The sequence below is a fragment of the Ctenopharyngodon idella genome, chromosome 7, assembly GCF_019924925.1.
Source record: "Ctenopharyngodon idella isolate HZGC_01 chromosome 7, HZGC01, whole genome shotgun sequence".
Taxonomy (NCBI): domain Eukaryota; kingdom Metazoa; phylum Chordata; class Actinopteri; order Cypriniformes; family Xenocyprididae; genus Ctenopharyngodon; species Ctenopharyngodon idella.
In genome coordinates, this window is record NC_067226.1 from 26889776 (window position 1) to 26909533 (window position 19758).

The 19758-nt window shown below is 35.6% G+C and overlaps 1 protein-coding gene across 8 annotated transcripts in view; it reads right to left on the minus strand.

Annotated features, from left to right (window-relative positions):
• Nucleotides 1-19758, minus strand: part of nav2a (neuron navigator 2a) — a 217840-nt gene that overhangs the window by 63550 nt on the left and 134532 nt on the right. For all 8 annotated transcript variants that reach the window (XM_051900031.1, XM_051900032.1, XM_051900030.1 and 5 more), the window contains 2 exons: nt 13323-13440; nt 11230-11282 (listed from right to left, as the gene is read on the minus strand). In XM_051900031.1, coding sequence (XP_051755991.1) covers nt 11230-11282; nt 13323-13440 — 171 coding nt within the window. The remainder of the gene's footprint in view (nt 1-11229; nt 11283-13322; nt 13441-19758) is intronic.

Here is a 19758-nt window from a genome sequence, read left to right on the forward strand (position 1 = left end):
ATGACTTCTGCAACATATGTGGAGTTCATAACTGACCATTTTCTGCTATAGTATAAAAAAGAAGGATAGTGCCTTTTGAAATACAATGCACTATGCACTATCCCATGCTGCAAAAAAACACCACAGCAATAAAACTGTTTGAAAATGTATTTCTACACCCACTGTAAATGTTTCTCTTTGTGAGGTTTGGTTAGTGGTGGCTAAAATGCAATTTTACACATAACTGCCAGCCTGCATGGAGAGGTTCTGGAGACTCCAGAGACACCAGCAGCTTCAAATACCTGTTTTCTGCTCAACACTGGCTTTTTTATAGCTGCCCTTTTAATACAATTAACTTGTTTGACAGAAACTTTCCTTAATAAGCCTTTATCTGACCGAGTTCTGCTGTGCTATAAATCACTCACAAATCTTATGATAGTTCGATAATCTGCATTCACTTTTCACACAATATTAGTTGTTTACATGCCTTTTGCACAACATTGCACCATTTCATGCTTTTCATCTTCAGAAAGATCTTTCTTCCTCCCCATATTGCATGAGAACTGTGACTTGCTTAATAATGTGGAACAACATCTTTAGGGTTTCCATTTACCTAAGTACCTGGCAAATTATTTTGTCTGAGATTGATACCAGTTATCTAAAAAGACATGGATAAATAAATAAACAAACAAACACTTTCTTAGAAAAACTAAAATCTGAATGTTTATTGTACTGAAATTCTGCTGATATGTCACTTGCATAATAATTTGAAACACAGTGTATATATATATATATATATATATATATATATATATATATATATATATATATATACACACACACACATATTTTATGTAAACACACACTTTTATGTTAGATTTGATTCATCTAAATGAGCACTACTAATATATATATATATATATATAGTTTACATATATCTATATTACATATATCTATAGTTTAAAAAAAATGGTAATAAAATATGACAAGATCTCAGAGTTAAACTGTGTCAGAAAAAATTAATCTTAATTATGTCAGATAACACTTAATCAAAACATGGTCAGGTCAAAGTGTCTGAATCATTTTTGGTTCCAAATTTTTATCAATTTTACTGGTAGTCCACTGTATGAAGAATTTTTGGGTATATGTCACAGTTTACTTTATTTTGCTATCCTCACTTACATAAATGAACTATAGTGTCCTGTACCCACCAGTAAAAATATATCAAAAATATATTAAAAATGTCTGAATAATTTTTGGCTTGACTGTATGTATTTTCACATAAGCACACTTTTACAACAAAACATTTAACAAAAAGTAGTTTTTAGTAGGTTTGATATATTGTTCATTATTAAAATGTATTCCAACAGTTTCTCTATTTGAAACATTTGTAGAACTTGTTCATCATTAATGTGATAACTACACCAGATGGTTAAAAGTGCAAAAAGGGCTAATAAGAAAAGTTAGTTCTGAGACAAGCTCTAGCATCCTTTGTTTGCAGAAACCACTTCCTTTGATTTTTTTTTTTTTTTTTTTTTTTGTTATGCAATGAAATTCATACATTTTTAAGTTAAGCTCAAGTGTCCCACTATTTTTGGGGCCACCGTATAATTAATAGAGCATCGCTTTGATTTAATGCCAATGTTCTGCATTAAAGAACTGGTACTCTGCCATGGGTTAGTCAGCACACGTGTCAGTTATGTCAGCCGTAGCAACACATTTCAGCCTCGCTGACTATATCCCAGTTGCTGGCAGCCAACAGTTGCTGGCCTGAAGGGTCAAGGGAGATATAGAAATGTGAGGAAAGAATTTGCTCTGGATTCCTCTGAACCTTTGAAGGAATCACATCCCAGACATCCAGGACTAAAAATAACATTTCTAAATAAAAATAGCACAGAGAGAGGGGTTGAAATAGAATCCATATTCTCTTTCCCTCTGTGAATTGAATTACAAGGCATAATATTCTATGAAGTCAATGTGAATGCATTAGAAAAATGGGGTGTGGGGCAATTTAGCTCTAACATAACATTGTCTTCAGTAATTGTTGGTCTGCAGGTCATGCATGACAGCAAAAGCCACTCTGAATGACAATCTCATAATAGCTGCATTAAAAACTCACTGGGTCAATAGAAATCAGAACCTACTGAAATAAAAGCAAACAACTGATTATAGTACCATAAAAAGCACTTAACCAAAAACAAACACACGCTAGTATTCATAAGCCACAGAAATTCACTAGTGAAAAACATTAGTGGTCAACCAGTCTTGTTTCTTCATAGATCGATGTTGATGGGTCAATGACGTGACGGGTCATTTTTTAATAATAAAAATAATAATAAAAAACTAAGATATGACATCCAAAGTATGTAAGGTAGTACAACTAGATCTCTTTTATTGAACCCAAAAGGTTTTAAATATATTTTGCTACATATAAAGGTATTTTAAAGATTTTGAAGTGTCAAAAGGTAATTCGGTTTAATCGTCCAAAGGCCAATACAGCCATTTCATTTGTGATTAAAATATCTTAAAATGTAATAAATGTATATTTTATAACATCATATATTAACATAGTGCAAAATGGTATTAAAATTATGTGTAGAGGTCATTTTTTTTTTATAAGAAAGAATGTCTGGAAAAATTAATTTCATTGATGTCATTCGGAGTAACCAATATAAAGGGACCATTTTGGATCAAGTCATGTGGTCAGTATCATGTGACAGGATGTGACATCATTCAGACACCTGCAAAGGACCACATGGTCGTGAAGCAAAGTAACTAACTCTCTTTTAACTATTTGAAAAATTCATTTTTTTCACTTGCTCATACGCATGTCCCGAAACATCAGGTCATTCGGTACAACCGCTATAAAACATGGAAAATGTTGTAATATTTTAAAAACTTGTGCTAAATATAAAATAATTAATTGTCCTTTTGTTATCTAGCCAGAAAGCTAACTAGCTAGATATCAGCCTGTTAGCATTATTTGAAAATATCGTCATTCGGTATAACCAAAAGTGTCATTTGATAAAACCGAAATTTTGGTTAAACCGAATGATTTTTTTGGTAACAAATTTTGTCCATATTGTAAAAATGACAAAAGCAGTGTTAATTGATCATAGAAACCACATAATCTCATTTTTAACACTTAATAAATCTTCAAAATTAATTTCGTCCGTTATGTTTTTTACACTTTTAAAAACCTTATTCATCAATGACCCTGATATCTTGACTTTTATACAATTTAAAATTACATTTAAACATAATTCTTAAAGTAATACAACTTTAAAACAGGAAAAAATGATAAAAATGCACATTTGAGCTCAATGTTAAAGCTTTATCTAAATAAATTTAGTGGCCTGAAGTACTCCAGCAAAATGTTTGACTGGCCAAAGATCTCGAAAGTATGCTAAAAACTTTCCAAACATGACATGTAAGTTTGTATACTTTCCATAATAATGAAACAATTAAAGCACTTAGAAAAAATGAATTTGTTTGCCATTTACAGACGATACACAGCTGTATGACTGTCAGTTTGTACAGTACAACACTTACATGTCTATACCAAAAATAACAATACAAAAGCATTTTGAGTTCTATCTTACTCCCTGTCCTGTAAGTATCCTATGTCGATAATCAATCCAATAAGTCCTTAAAGCAATACGACACCGTACCTGAAGACAGAGCGTTTTATTCTCACCTCGCTGCATGTTACCTGTGAGAGTGTATCTGCTCCTCAGAGGCTCTATAGTGTCTAACACAACAGGGCAGAGACGGCCTGCTAAACAAATACACACACACACACACACACACCTATTGTCTGTCCCAAACACATAAACATGTGAACATATGCCGGATACATTCCTTCTATATGAGACTCCCTCACACACAAAGTCTCTCTCATTATCTGTCTCCAGCTCTGTTTTTTCCCTCTCTGTCATTATATTTTTCATCACTTCTGGTTTTCTAATAAAGTTCTCCTTGTGTGTAAGTGTGTTTATGTGACAGTGAGATAGAGTTGAGGAGAGAGAGAGAATGTGTGCACTTAAAGGTGATGACTGACAGGGGAACTGGTCATGTGACGTGCTTTATGTAATTGCAGTAAATACTGTATAAAGTATCCAGACACTTGTGTATTAATAGAATTAGGATAAAATTAATTCAACAAGCATATCTGATACCATCAATATTATGGATGCTAACCATTAAAGATGTCATATCATGCTTTCTACTTTTTTTTGTTTGTTTGTTTCCTCTACACTTATAGTATTGTTATTGTTTTACACTAAAATGTAGTTATTCTATGATAATTTTCTGACTTTTAAATTGCTGTTGTGCCTTGTTGATGGATCAAATATGGTTTTTAGCTGCTTTATCTTTCAAAAACAGCCACTTTGCAAAGTCTGCATTGCATTGTGAGAGATTTAAAATGTTCAAAATGTGAAAATTATATTGAAATTATTTTGCTCAATAAACTTTAGCCTCTCAGATCCAATGTTGGAATCCTTTACAAAGATATCATCTTAAGTTGTATACAAACTGGAATAAAATCCTCGTTCCTCCTTATTACTTCACAAAATATGTGTTGTTCATGTGTAAATGTGGTGGTCATGTGCTCAAATGTGTCTGTCTAATGTCAGAAAAATGTGCCAATGCAGATTTTTCAGTTCAGAAAGTTACTTTGTTTTCATACAATGAACTATTGTATTGCGAAACATCAAAGAAAAAAAAAAAAATCAAAAATATAATTTAGAGTCACTATGAGCCAGAAACACATTTGAGGTTTATGCACTGAAGTAAAGAAAAAAAAATGAAAATGTCACCCTACATTTACATGATTATATCTCAGCTTGTAGTAAAAACATAATAATATCATTAAAGCTGAGGCCTTTCTTTTTTCCCTCTCAAAATGTGTTATTCTAAGTCAAAGCAACTGATGCAGGTACTGTAACATTTGACTGTTTCATGATAAGACCATGTATATAAGCATAATAAAGCAACATTAAAATGTATCCTGTGCAGAAATACTTTCGCTGTAAAATAATTTTAATGCTTTTGAAAGTCTTTTTTACTGAGGCTGCAAAAATACAGTAAAAACAGAAATATTTTAATATTATTATAATTTTAAAAATAATTGAAAAATGGAATTTATTCCTGTGATGGCAAAGCTGAATTTTCAGTAGCCATTACTACAGTCTTTAGTATCGCCAGTGAATTTAATGCACTTTTGCTAAATATAAATATATATTTCTTTAAAAAAATGAATGAATTTTGTCCAACTTTACTTCCATCACTTATCTAATCCAGGCCTCATTAAAGTTAAAGCAAAGAAGAAAAAACAACCTCCTGTGATGACTGACAGACAACCAAATTGGATTAGCATGCCAATCATTCCACTTATAATTTTCCCCCTTAACTAACAAAACAAAAGACAAGAGTGAAGTGGTTCAGTGAAGTGGTTATATATTGTATATTCACGCTGTCCTCTCCCATCATTTTTTGTCCATAAAAACGTTTTTTCTGTCATTTCTGCCACTTTGCTCTGCTTTACTAACATCCACCAGACATGTGACCAGAGAATGACTCAGCTCAAGCAACTATCTCAGTGTCAATATGCACTACTAGGTGAGTTACAACACTGAGATTTCCTGTGTATTTTCGCAGCCCTGTGTCAACAGCCCTTGATATAAAACGCAGCGTATCTTGCGAGCAGTTTGCTTTGCTTTGTCTGACTGCTGGGTGGTTTAAAGGGGAGGAGGAGATGGTCTAAAAGGGATCAGACGGAACAAACAGGTGTAAAAACAGTCCCAAACATAAATGTGAGAATCTGATGCTATAGCCCAGCCTGATAAAATAGCTATCGGATGAACACAAAATATCCAGGGGTAACAGATATATTGTTTAAATAGAAACTAACACTCCACATTTATTGAAAAAAGGTGTTAAGCAGTTGAGAGTAGAGCGACACACACACACACACACACACACACGTGTTTGTTTCACTAAATTAGTGAGGACAATGCATAGACTTCCATTGACTTTATATCAGGTTAATAATATTTTCTATCGCCTAACCTAACCCATACCCCTAAACCTACCACAGAAACATGCAAAACATTAGATTTGAATAAAAACATGTTTTGGCTGATTAGGGGTTCAAGCGCATAGTGCTGAAACCCTATTGTAATTGTTAAATTTTCCAATGATCAGCATTCTCCCCTAAAAGTGATTGGGCAGACCAAACCGTAAGTCGTAGAGACTTGAAACTTTGAGGGCTGGTAGTACTCATACCGCCTACAACGTCACCAAGACTCTCCCCGATCGGCCTGACGGGGGCGCTACAGCGGTAAAAAGTACGAAATGGCTCATAACTCCTGGCCCAGGCTCAAGTGTCTTATATCGTTGGAATCCTTGGCTCAAGACGGACAAGATGAATGTCTCGGATTTGCTCGGGTATTTTGGGTTTTTTGAAAAACCGAACTAGTCCTAGGTTTTTGACCCGATCGGAACCAAACCAGTGCAGAAATGTTCTCTGGAGTCTGAATATCAATAATTATCAAAAAAAAAGTTTGGGTTCATGGTCGCTAAGGGGCGCCAAAACGTAAGATGTGGGCGGAGCCACTTCTACTAAAATGGCTATAACTCGAGAAAGAAATGAGATATTCGCACCAAACTCGGTTCACATGTTTATGGGCTCAATCTTTGGTCACGATAAAAAAAAAAAAATGCGTCGATTGGACACTAGGTGGCACTATAACTTGAAAAAAAAAAAACATGAAAACAGCTGTAACTACACAACCGTTAGTTCGATTGACTTGAAGTTTGGCATGCAGTGTCTTGGTCCAAGGGGGCATGATGGTATATGAGGACATTGGCGTATCTCAAAAAACATGGCCGCCATCGGCCAATGAAGTTTGAGCACCTATTAGACAAGGTTAACAGAGGCCGACCGGAACGAAACTCGGTGGACATGTTCGACTCATGGTCCTAGAGGACTGTACGAATTTTGAAAGAAATCGGCCACTAGTTGGCGCTAACGAGTTTTATGCCTCAGTAATTATGTGGTGTTTCACAGATCCACACAATATGCATATCATTTGATAGATCCCCTCATGCTGAACAACTTTGCCTCAAGAACCAATGCTGTCAATCAAATCGTTCATTAATTATTCGCAAATATGTGAAAAACCTACTTTTGCGAACTAGTCCTAGGTTTTTCGCTCGATCGGAACCAAACCAGTGCTGGACAATTCTCTGGACACTCTAGATCAATAATTATCAAAAAAAAGTTGAACTTTACCCTTTGGGTCGCTATAACAGGGTCAGTTACATAATGGGCATGGCCAAATACACTCAAAAGCCTATAAATCATTAATGAAAACTCCACTAATGAGAACGCCACGAAATTAAGTGAGCACATGCAACATATGACTCTAAAGAAGTACGCCAACTTTTTTGGAGATCGGACCATAGGTGGCGATATAACTGTTAAAAAACTTGTTTTTAATGGTTTTGGATGAAAATGTATATAACTCTGTGTGTAGTTGACTTATTTTCACGGGAGTCATGTCTTTAGAGTCCTGAATCCTTGCCGAGTCCAACGATACCAGACTTGCCAGGTTTTGGCTTATGGTTTGTGCAAAGTTGTGATTTAGCGCTTACAATACTTTTGCGAATATCTTCGAAACCGTTAGTCCGATCGAGACGAAACCACCGTAGGAAACACGGAACCTAAGTTGGTTTACTAAATATAAAATCCCAAATGTCAAAATTTTGATAGGAAGTGGCAAAAAAAATCAAAACAAAGTCATCCATGGGTCATTTTTTATGTTCTCATACTTATAAATGTTTAAAACTCCAAAACGAAATGAGATATTTTCACCAAATTTGACACACACATGTATGGGCTCACTCTGAGGACACCCAAAAAAAGTGGTGGGATTGTGCCTCTTGGAGGCGCTAAAACTGTCAAAAAACCTTTAAAACCCTTTTTTTTTTCTTACTAAATCGCCTGTATTGGCTGTAAATGGTCTTTTCCATAATAAAATATAAATATAATACTTTTTTATGCATGTGCTTAAAGGCCTTAAAGTGCTTGAACCCCGATGATTGCTGCTCGCAGCTATATTTATCATTATTATTATTATTTCTTTTTTGGTCGACATCCTATTAAGGCCCTACTATGTAACGTCCATTTCTGATGCATTATGGAAGTAAAATGAGTTGCATACCTGTATTTCATGCTGAGCGCTTAAAACTGTTCCATAAAAGTTAACATGCTGCATCAATATTATGGTCCTCCAAAGCTATTGTGACAAATTAATTCAAATTCCTCAGTTTACAATATGAGCCCAAACCCCTCCATTGATTGGCTTAATGTGTTTACATATTTAACCATCTGAATGCTGAGGTTAAGTATCATGTCAGCAATTAGCGGTTGCAGCAATATTATTCCACCGAATCGATCTTTATGCTAATCAACACAAGTGCTTGTATGTCCAGTGTAAGCTGTTACTAGAGGCCCATTCACTGAGCGATTGTGTAATTCCCGTTCTTGATAAAAACCCACAATGATGATATTTGCATAATGGCTTTGCTTGCACCTGCTTCCAGCAGTGTTTTGCTTCCAAGCTAAAGACACACGCGCACCAACAAATACACACTCTGGAATTTAAACAGCTTCAGAGTGAAAACTGCAGTGAGATGCATAAATACAGAATGCCTGCTGAGACATACGAAAAGACGTGCATATAGGCACATGCTAATACAGTTACCACCGGCTGAGATATAGAAGATGATGAAATTCAAAAGACCAGAGTATTCATGCAGCTATAGAATGAGAGAAAACTGTGAGCAAAGAAAAGGAAAAGAGAAAGAAAATGGGAACACAAAGGCTGTGTGTGTCTAAAAGTAGTAAATTACGGTGCAATTTGCTTCTAAGGGGACGAAGCTAATTGATGGAGCCAGAGAAAGAGGAAGTCAGTGAGAGATAGCAATGAGAGAGACGGGTAAAAGAGATCAGCTCCTGGACAATCAGACCCCTGCCATTCAAAGCTCCTAATCTACCTCTCACATCTAAAAACACCAGCATAGTCAGGCTGTTTACCAGCAAGCTTTCTTTGTAAAACGGGTCAACCATTAGGGCTGGGAAACGAGATTTGTTTCATTTCATAAAAAAAAAATCTTGATTTTCACAATATTCGGTTCCAAAAATGCACTAGTTTTCTGACTATTCAGTCACATTTATAATAGCTGTTTCCATCCAAAGTTGCGAAATTAACTTATGCGCAAAATTGGAATATCGCATAAAACGTGTGAATAAATCAGCGTTTCCATCCCATGTGTTCAAGAGAACCAAATCGTCACTTCCTGAGAAACTGGCGCAAAATATCTGTAATAAAAATGGAAGCTGCTGCAATGATAAATGACTTGTGTCTCAGAGTAGCAGACGAAACGCAATAAATGCTGTCAAGTTATCTCACGTTCGGATGCTTGGTGTTTGGGAACGCAATCATGCGGAGAAGCTTCTGGGAGGGCATTAAACCAAATCATTCTGATGACAGACTTTGGGATGCTCTAGAATGAAACTGATCCGCTGGTTAGTCCGGGTATCCAATCAATCACATCCTCTGTTGAGGAAAAGTCCCGTGAGTTTTTTGTTGTGCATCGAGGGATTTATTCAGTAAATGTCTTCTTATCGGATAAAATAATTATCTGATTCAGCTGAGTTTTTATATACATTTTTAAAATGTATGCACATCTTAGCCTTTTTTTATGTGATATCCCAAAATTTGCATAAAAATAGGTGGATGAAAACATAGCTATTGAGAAACCAGAGTGACCAGAGTGGTCTGATTGCGAAACGACTGACTCTTATTAATATTGACTAATATTTTAGTGAATCAAAAACATGCAGTGCAACCAGTGATGCCCAAATCCTGAATGAATGACTCTTATGAGCACATTCTTTTTTGTTAATCAAAACACTACCATTTAAAAATTTGGGGGTCTGTAAGATTTCTTTTGAAAGCAAGGATGCATTAAATTGATCAGAAGTGATAGTAAAGACAATTATAATGTTACAAAATATTTCTATTTCAAATAAATGCTGTTCTTTTGAATTCATCAAAGAATCCTAAAAAAATATTATAGTTTCCACAAAAATATTAAGCAGCTGTTTTCAACATTGATAATGAATGTTTCCTGAGCAGCAAATCAGCATATTAGAATGATTTCTGAAGGATCATGTGACACTTTACCAGCTTTGCCATCACAGGAATAAATTACATACTTAAAATATTACTGTATTTTTTATCAAATAAATGCAGCTTTGGTGATGACAAGAGACTTCTTTCAAAAACATAAAATAAATCTTACCAACCTCAAAGTTTTGAATGGTATTGTAGTGTTTTTTTGTTCTTTTAAAATCCAAAAATGGATACATTAAGTTTATGCTTCCAAATATGTCTTCCTAAAAAGTCTAAAAGAATCACTAATGGAACCAATAAGGAACATGAATCGTTAATTGGAATCGGAACCAGAATCTTTCAATCCTCCGCGATTCCCATCCTTATCAAATACAGCAGCGATGTCTTTTAAGTGAAGCTAGTTGTCCAAAGATCGTAGCACACCAGCCTCCAAACCCAACATCCGCTGGTTTCAACTGGGCTTCATCACTGTCAAAACAAGAGCAATGCCTCAACGGACCACTATTACTATCAAAACCTCTAATAATAACAAAACGCACGTATGGATTAATCTACCATTTAAAAAAAAGCCCTTTGAAAATGATTCCTTTGTTGCACCCAATCAGACTTGACAGCTGCCTTTGTAATGGAGACAAATCAAAACCAACCGCTGCCTCTGTTCATGTGTGACACTACCGTCAGTGATACTCAGACTTCTGAAGTTTGTTTTGCTTAGCTATGGCTTGGCTAAAATAGCTCTTTACATCTGTAATCTGGCTTGTGCTTCCTCCAAACCTATACATTTACTGATGGTTTCGAGAGTTTTTTAAGTTTCTGCCAAACTACCCCAGATGTTTATAAAGAAAGACCGCAAGAGAAGCAAAAATAACAGTATTAAAGTGCAAGTCCATACTGTAAGACAAGCATGCTGTGAGAAAGTGTTTCTGAACAGTCAATGTATTAGTGTTTCCCTGGACAGATACAGCATTGCCTTTTAATGCACATATTCTCCAATTGTCAAAATGACACAACCAGAAGACAATAAAACAATAAAATAAGTGCTTACCATCTGAGAACGACTCTTAGGGCATCCATTAATATCCTCAATCTTCTCATTTGCTGCGGTATCCGGAAAAAGACAGAAATAAAGACAAATTCATTTACAAAAGGAAACAAGTTGGCAGATTTCCTTAGTTGTAAGCCTGAAGTGCAGTATGTCCTTTCTGAGTCTGCGCCGGACAGATTTTTGACCCCTAATGTGGAAACTAGATCCTGCTTGAGCAACTGTGTGGCAGGGCCTGCTGGGATGCGACTGCTTTGGGGCTTTCCTGAGGGTGACTGACTGCTCTCCACCCTGCATCCCGGCGGGCCCAGCCACACCCCCATACCCCCACGGCAGCTGAAACAGGGCCGTTCGCTCACAGCTGACAACTGCACACACGGCTACAATGACAGCTACATGCCTGCAGGAATCACTTTACCTCCTGCGCTGTGGGAAAAATGTGTGGGGAATGTGTAAGATGTCAGGTGAGTAAGCATAGACAGACACATCTGAGACGCTCTGTCTCAGCGCAGGGAGTCTGTGGCTACAGGACAACCATTTGGGTGGGCATCTTTGAAATAATTTATATGTATCATATGTAATTATATATATGATATCAAGGTGGCATCTGCAAACAAATTCTAAACAATGATATCTGATGATTCTATATATTTTAAATATCCCAATACTTTTTGGGGGCCCTGTAAATTGGCGCGGGTTATCTAAATATCTTTATTGTCACCATTCCAAACATTTAAAATTTCCAAAAGCCATCAGCTCCTTTTAATATAAGAAAGATAAATATGTGAAGCATGTGATTGGTTGCCTGCAGCATTTGTGTCTGTCAGACCGGACAGGTCGGGTTTCAGCTTCAATTGGCCAATTGTCAAAACACAAGAGGACAAAGTGGGATGACCACAATGATGAGTCATATAACACCGCTTTAGCCCAGAACACTGTACTTTCTGCTGTTAAGTAACCAAATGCTTTCCGGTTCTTACAACACATTTTTGGAGGACAGAGGTAAAGAAAAACTCTATTTTTGCGTGTCTATGGGAAGAACTGCAGGCATCAGTTTTCACACTGAGCACTCGGAAGTATGTAAATAGTATTAAAGCATTAAAAACTCCTATTACAACAGACTGTTTTGAAGAATACAAGGACATTAGATAAATAATAGTTTGAGATGCATTTCAAACATAATTGAATAAATTAAATGTTAGAGAAAAATGCATGTTTTGAATTCAAGAGGACTGCTTAAATATAAATGCATAAATATATAATACGTCACAAATTATGTATTAATATTACTCTGTTATCTTTTTTTATTAATTTTATTATGTATTAGTGCTGTCAAACAATTAATCGCACCAAAAATAAAAGTTTGTGTTTACATAATATATGTGTGTGTACTGTGTATATTTATTATGCATATATAAATACACACATGCATGTATATTTAACAAAAATATTATTTTATATATATATATATATATACACACACACACACACACACACACACACGTAAATATTTCTTAAATATATACATGTATGTGTGTGTATTTATATACACATAATATACACAGTACGCACACATATATTATGTAAACACAAACTTTTATTTTAGACAGCACTGAGAACAATGCGATCAAAATAAATAAATAAATAAGAAGCAAAATTTCATCCCTTATAATAGTTTATAATGTATTTATATTTATCTAATATAGTTTAATAAATCCAATATTTTTGGTCTAATGAATGCATGATTTAAACTTGAGAACGCTGTTCAAATATAAATGCATAAATATATAATATGTCACAGATTATTTATTTATAATACTCTGTGATATATTTATTTTTAATAATTAGACTATGTAACATTAATGCATTAAGCCTATCATTTCGATCGAACTTACAATAGCCTAAATAAATAAATAGGCCTACTAAAAATCATTAAATAAAAAGTAGGCTAATTATTAGCGAACAAATTATATTCATTATAGCATTTTATATACTTAAAAAAATATATTAAATATATTTTATGCAATATATGTACATCTTGCACAGAAAATCTTTGATCAATTATTTTTGCCTGTTAGAGAGAGTGAATCGCTCACCGATAACCTGGATGATCTCAGCCAGCAGCACGCCATCGCTCACATCCTGCTGCAGGTCTTTAATCAGACGCTTGTGTCCCGATTTGGCCAAGTAGTGATTCGCCCAGTCCGTGTAGATCTGTCAACACGAAAGGAGAAACCTCGCTTATAAATCCATCCATCAAAAAAAAGTTTCAAACAACTTGTATTCACGACACACACGTAACCGCGACTCCGCGAAGACTGAGCGCAGCGTCTCTCCGGCTCCGCGCTCTATTCAGATCAACTCCATTGTGCCTTATTCAAGTTATTCAGCACTAATAATGCTCGAATTCTCCCGTCTGACATCACAGAATAGCCCCTTCACTGGGGCAGGAGGAGGGAGACCCCGAGGGAGCTTAAATTAAACCTCTGAATGGGTTTGAAAGGAGTCATGTGTTGTTTGCTGTCCAAAAACATTCGCGCGTCCCGTCACAAGTTAGGCAAAGCGGAAAACACGTAGTGCGACGAGCATTAAAACGCACAGAGATGCCCAAATCATCACGTTTGTGTGGAAAATAAAGGAAAAGCTTACATGGAACGCGTCTTTAGTTGTTTTTTTTTTGTTTACATGTTCTTTTAGGTGTGTAAATAACACTTCAACAATATTTTCAATGAGCTAATAATAATGATATATAACATCACATAAACACAATTTACAGTAGGCTACTTAAATGTTTCCGGGAGTTTTATTGTTAGATGTGGTGCAGGCTTTACACACAATCAAAGGCCTGGCAGTAGTCAAACATTCCCACAAGGGGGTTGAAGAGCTTGTGTGGTGTGTTTCATGAGTAAATAAAGACTGATGGTATTATTGCAGTGTTACTCATGTGAGGAATCAGCTTCCTAGATGGGAAATAACAGGTGCACCCTTAGTCCCTGTACCATCAAAATAAACACACTCTCCCTCAAATCGCTCTCGCTAGAGTCATTTCTACTTAAAACAGCACACAAAGCCCATATAATTACGGGTTGCAATGACCAAAGTCATTGGAGAAATGTACTTTGTGAGTACTCAAATGTACTCACACTTTGAAGTTTTGTGGGCTAAGTGAGTCAGATGTAACTAATGGTGAGGTGAAGACAGTGAAGGTAAGGGTAAACATGCCTCCAAGCAACAAAAGAGAAGTAATGCTGTGGAAATTACAGATGACCACCATTTAAACAAGCTTTTCATGTCAAAAGAAACGAGTACCAGTATTGAATATAGCTAATCTGATAATTATTCCTTTACTGCATTAAGACCATGTTAACATTTGTATCAAAATGTCTTAAAGCTGCAGTATAATTTTTAATGTTTTACTGGCTGAAAGGAAAGTGGATCTTGGCATGTAATTTATAATCACACCAAATCAAAAGTGTTCAGTTCCTGATTCTATTGTATTCTCAGGCATATTTCTTACACATTATTTATTTCACAACTGAAAGTATCTAATTATTAAACACCTTTTCTTAGCCACGGATATGACTGGAATCTTCATTATGATTTTGAGCATATTTGCGAAAAATATGCAACGAGTAAAAGTTAAAGAAATTATGAGTAAAAGGTAAAGAAATTAATGTGTAAAAATTATTTTGAACATGCACAACCAGTCTAAGGTTTGTGGGCAGTAAGATTTATATAGATTTATATATATAAAGAAATTAATACTTTCATTCAAGGATGAATGATGTTAAAAAATATATATTTCTATTTCAACTTGATGCTGTTATTTTCCACTTTCTATTCATCAGAGAATCCTGAAAAAGAGTGGTTTCCACAAAAATATTAAGCAGCACGACTTTTAACTGATAATATTAACAGATGTTTCTTAAGCATCAAATCAGCATATTAGAATGATTTCTGAATTTACATTTATTTACATTAAATACATTTTAAAATACATTGAAAAAGAAAACAGTTTTTTTCTCTCTCTCTCTCTCTCTTTCTCAAATAAATGCAGCCTTGGTGAGCAGAAGAGACTTTTTAATTAAAAAATTTAAAATCTTACCGACCCCAAAGTATGCATTTTCCTCTATAGTGAAAGCCATTCTCGATTACTAAGAAACCTCCACATACTGTATGCCATCTGAATCAGCACTTATGATGATATTCATGCTGTGAAATAGACTGACCTTTATATTCTGAGTCACTGAGGCAGGACACTTCAGTCCCACTGCTCTAAGAATACTGAGTCAATCCCTCTCTCTCTCTCTCACACACACACACACGCACACACACACACACAAAAGCAGCACTTAGAAAAACTTCCCCACACAAATCCTGCTTTGTTGTGTGCACATCAAACTAGCATCTATTATTTCTGCACTCTTTTAAGGCTGTTGCTTTGTCCAGTCCACTGTTGACCCGAGTATGAGCTGTTCACCGAGTTCAGACGTGCCTGAGGGGTGGTTTGTCACAGAATAACTCTGGTGCAGGCGAACAGGTGGCTCTTGCACGCATTTGCTGATGAGTGTGTTTAACTACCTGTGTGAGTAAGACGGGGAATATCAAACGGGGGTTCCTGAGTGTGGTAAGTTTTCAACAATTTACCAACAGCTGTCACTTGAACTCAAAGCGGGGAGGTAGAACACTGCTCAACTACAAAGGCTCTCATGTCAAACACTAATAACAGGGCGGCCCATGTTAGTCACAGACACAGAATTGTTCCCGCAGGCACGAAGGGCAGAAGCTACAGAGCTTACATTCAGGTTCACGAGAGAGGTCTTTAAATAATACGCTACTTTAAAGTAATTATGATAGATCATTTACTGAGGTGAATGTTAGGTCAGATAACTGCCCTGCTAACAGCTTAGACCAGCATGCATTTCAATAATGATCCTGGCTGTGTGGTTTGCTACTAGTTTAACATGTGGACTAACACTATGATTCAAAAGTGTGGGGTCAGAAAGATTTTATTTAATTGTTTAAAGAATGTATTCAGCAAAGGATGAATTACATTTATCAGAAATGACATTTTAGATTTCTATTTCAAATACTAAATGCTGTTCTTGTGAACTTTCAAATAATTCTGACAAAAATTCATCACGGTTTACACAAAAATATTAAGCAGCACAACTGTTTTCAACACTGACATTAATAATAAATATTTCTTGAGCAGCAAGAATGATTTCTGAAGGATCATGTGACACTGAAGACTGGAGTAATGATGCTGAAAATTCAGCTTTGCATCACAAGAATATATTACAATAAAATATCAAAATAGTAAAAAGTTATTTTAAATTGTAATGTTTGATTAAATAAATGATTTTGGTGAGCGTAATAAACTAAATAAAATAAATAATAAACTAAATATATATTTTTAAATCTTATTTAACCCTAAACTTTTGAATGGTAGTGTATGCTGTTCAGCAAAATCTTTCATATTTTAAAACATTTTAGAAACAGCATTTGAAAAATCAATAAATAAATTAGCTGAATTATGAATAATACATTCAAAACATGCACTTTCTACCAGATCAGACCCCTAAACATTACTTTCATCTGTTAAAGCCAATATTTTCTTGTTGATTCAATCATATCAGGTAGTTTTACTGGAGGATTTACTTGATGTTAAAGACAATCATTTGTTTTTCTTTTGAATAACATTTATCAATGAGACCAGAAAGACTTACTATTAGTATAATATTTAAGTAAATATTATACCATTGAAATTGTACAGAACTTGACCAAGTGAATATACTTTGTGCTTTTTATATTCCACTGACCTGACTGAAATGTATTAACTTTAGGTGCAACCTCTATTCCTAAAATTAAAGCTAATCTTAACCTCAATCAACCATAAACATCTTAAAAGACCTTCAGCTCAGCTTGCAGTAAATTGCGCAGTAAGTCTGGACCGTATCTACCTGCTGCATGAGTGTAAATATATCCCCTGCTGACTGCCTACAGATATCAGCAGGAATGGCCTGCTCTCCACAGCAGTGAGGTCTTACCATTTTGTAGTGATCACAGGACGACCTGCTGTGGCGTCTCTCTGGGATGTACATCCTCACGTTCAGAACCAGTCTGCTTTCACAGGTGAAGCGCGCTCATAAACACTGAAGCCCAGAGACGCCCTGTGACATTCACGGCTGTAATCAAGTCAGCGATGTGTGTGTGTGTGTGTGTGTGTGTGTGTGTCGGGGGGGGGGATAATTTTAGCTGTGAAATGCATTCTGGAGCATCATCGAGAAACTCTTGCTTAAGATATACCTCTCTCTACAGGTCACGCTTAGTGTCAAATGCTGAGGCAGAGACATCTCAGATTTTTACTGCTTCAAAAAAAAAAAAAAAAAAAATTCCAGTTGAAATTTAATATGAACACACCTTTGGATGGAAACATAGCTATGGTAGCCAAGATTAATGCTTCTTTTTCTGCTTCAGTCACTAAAAACACATCTAGCTGATGTTGGTCTCTAAAGGTTTACTGTTGTCAAGTCTTTTTCACACACACATACAGAATGTATATGTACACAAACACACATGCACATCAGCTCCACATGCACAGAGAGAATCAGAGTATGTGGGAGGTCTGGCGGCTACTCGAGAGGTGGTGACAACAACCAAGAATGTGTGTTGAGGTGGTGAGAAGGGTGACGGATGGTCCACAACCCCCCTCTGCGCCACAGCCCCCCTCAAAGCCAAACATAACGCTCAACAAGATTCGAAGGAAAAGATCAAGTCAAGTGCTAGATCATACAAGACCACTGAATCAAGACCTGCAAAGTTTACACAAACACACACACATGCAACTCACTCACTAAATATAAATAAGTTGAACAGCAACACATTCTCACGTTCATAAATGTTGGTCTTCATCTTAAATCCAAAAATTAAAATTATGTAATCAATTACTCACCCTCATGTCGTTCCAAACCTGAAAGATTTTCGTTAATCTTCGGAACACAATGTATTTTTAATGAAATCTGAGACATTTCCTTCCCTTCATTGAAAGTCCACGCAACTACCAGTTTGACGCTTCAAAAAGTTCATAAAGAGATCGTAAAACTAATCCAAATGAATTTAGCTTCTTATTTGATAAAACTGAATTTAGGCTATTATTCACATATAAACATTGATCAGCAAACATAAACAGAAGCTCAACCGTACTTTGATGTGCAAGAACAAACCTCATTGGTTCTTGCGGAAGCTCAAACGTGCTGCGTAACACACAACAATGAACCTCATTGGTTCTTGCAGAAGCTCAAACGTGCTGCGTAACACACGAGAATGAACCTCATTGGTTCTTGCAGAAGCTCAAACATGCTGCGTAACACATCAGAATTAACCTCATTGGTTCTCACACGTCAAGCAAACATGATTGAGCTTCCGTTTACCACAACTGATGTGTGAGTTGATGAAATTATGAAATTAGTTATCATATAATCATATAGCATCATATAGCATCATATAAAGCGATCGAATCGCTTCAGAAAATGTAGATGTAGATTAGATGAAGCTCAATTCGAAGCACAAAAAAAAAAAAATGTAGAAAAATGTAGACGAAGCTCAATTAATATAGATTATTTTTACGATCCCTTTATGAAGTTTCTGAAGAGTCAAAGTGTCAGTTGTGTAGCTGTCAGTGAAGGGACAGAAATATCTCAGAATCTCTTCATTTGTGATCTGAAGATGCACAAAAGTCTTACAGGTTTGGAATGACATGAGGGCAAGTAAATGACAGAAATTTCATTTTTGGGTGAACTAACCCTTTAAGAACAGCACTGAGTAGCTATGATCTCGTACAAAATCCCTTTCACCCTATATTAAAACATGAAGTTAAGCCACTCTTCTCTCGTGCCATCTGTGTTGTGTCAGTCTGGTTCTGATCTGGTGCAGCAGTGGTGTAAAGTGAGTAATTCTCCTCTGGAGTGTCTTGATTAGAGCTCTAATCTAATAACGCACACAGCCAGACACACAGATCACAGATGCTTCATTTATTTATGCTACTCTACTCTAACCGGCCTACAAATTCAATTTCTAAAACAAATGTATTCTTTCCTTCAGCTGAGCTTTCCGGGTCATTCCAGCTTGACCTTATTGTTCATTATCTTGCAGTCAAGAGGCTCCACTTGCTGATGTACCAATAGACCTTGCTATTTCATCAAGAACTATCTATCCGAAATTTATCTATATATCCTTGATCTTTTCCTAAATAAAATTAAATTCACACAATCGTTCAAAATTTTGGGATCAGTAACCCAGCTAATAAAAATATGATCTACAGTAGAACATTTGCTACAGTAATTAAGTTATGGAAACGTTATTTCCAAATGTTCTCCAGAATGTTCAAAACATCCAGTTTTTTTTCTTCTTGTTTTTGCAAAGGATAGCAAAAACATTAAGGGAAAAATCCATTTTGTCATTTTACAAACACACAAGAGACTTCTTTTAAAAACATCAAATCATCTTAATGACGCCAAACTTTTGAACATT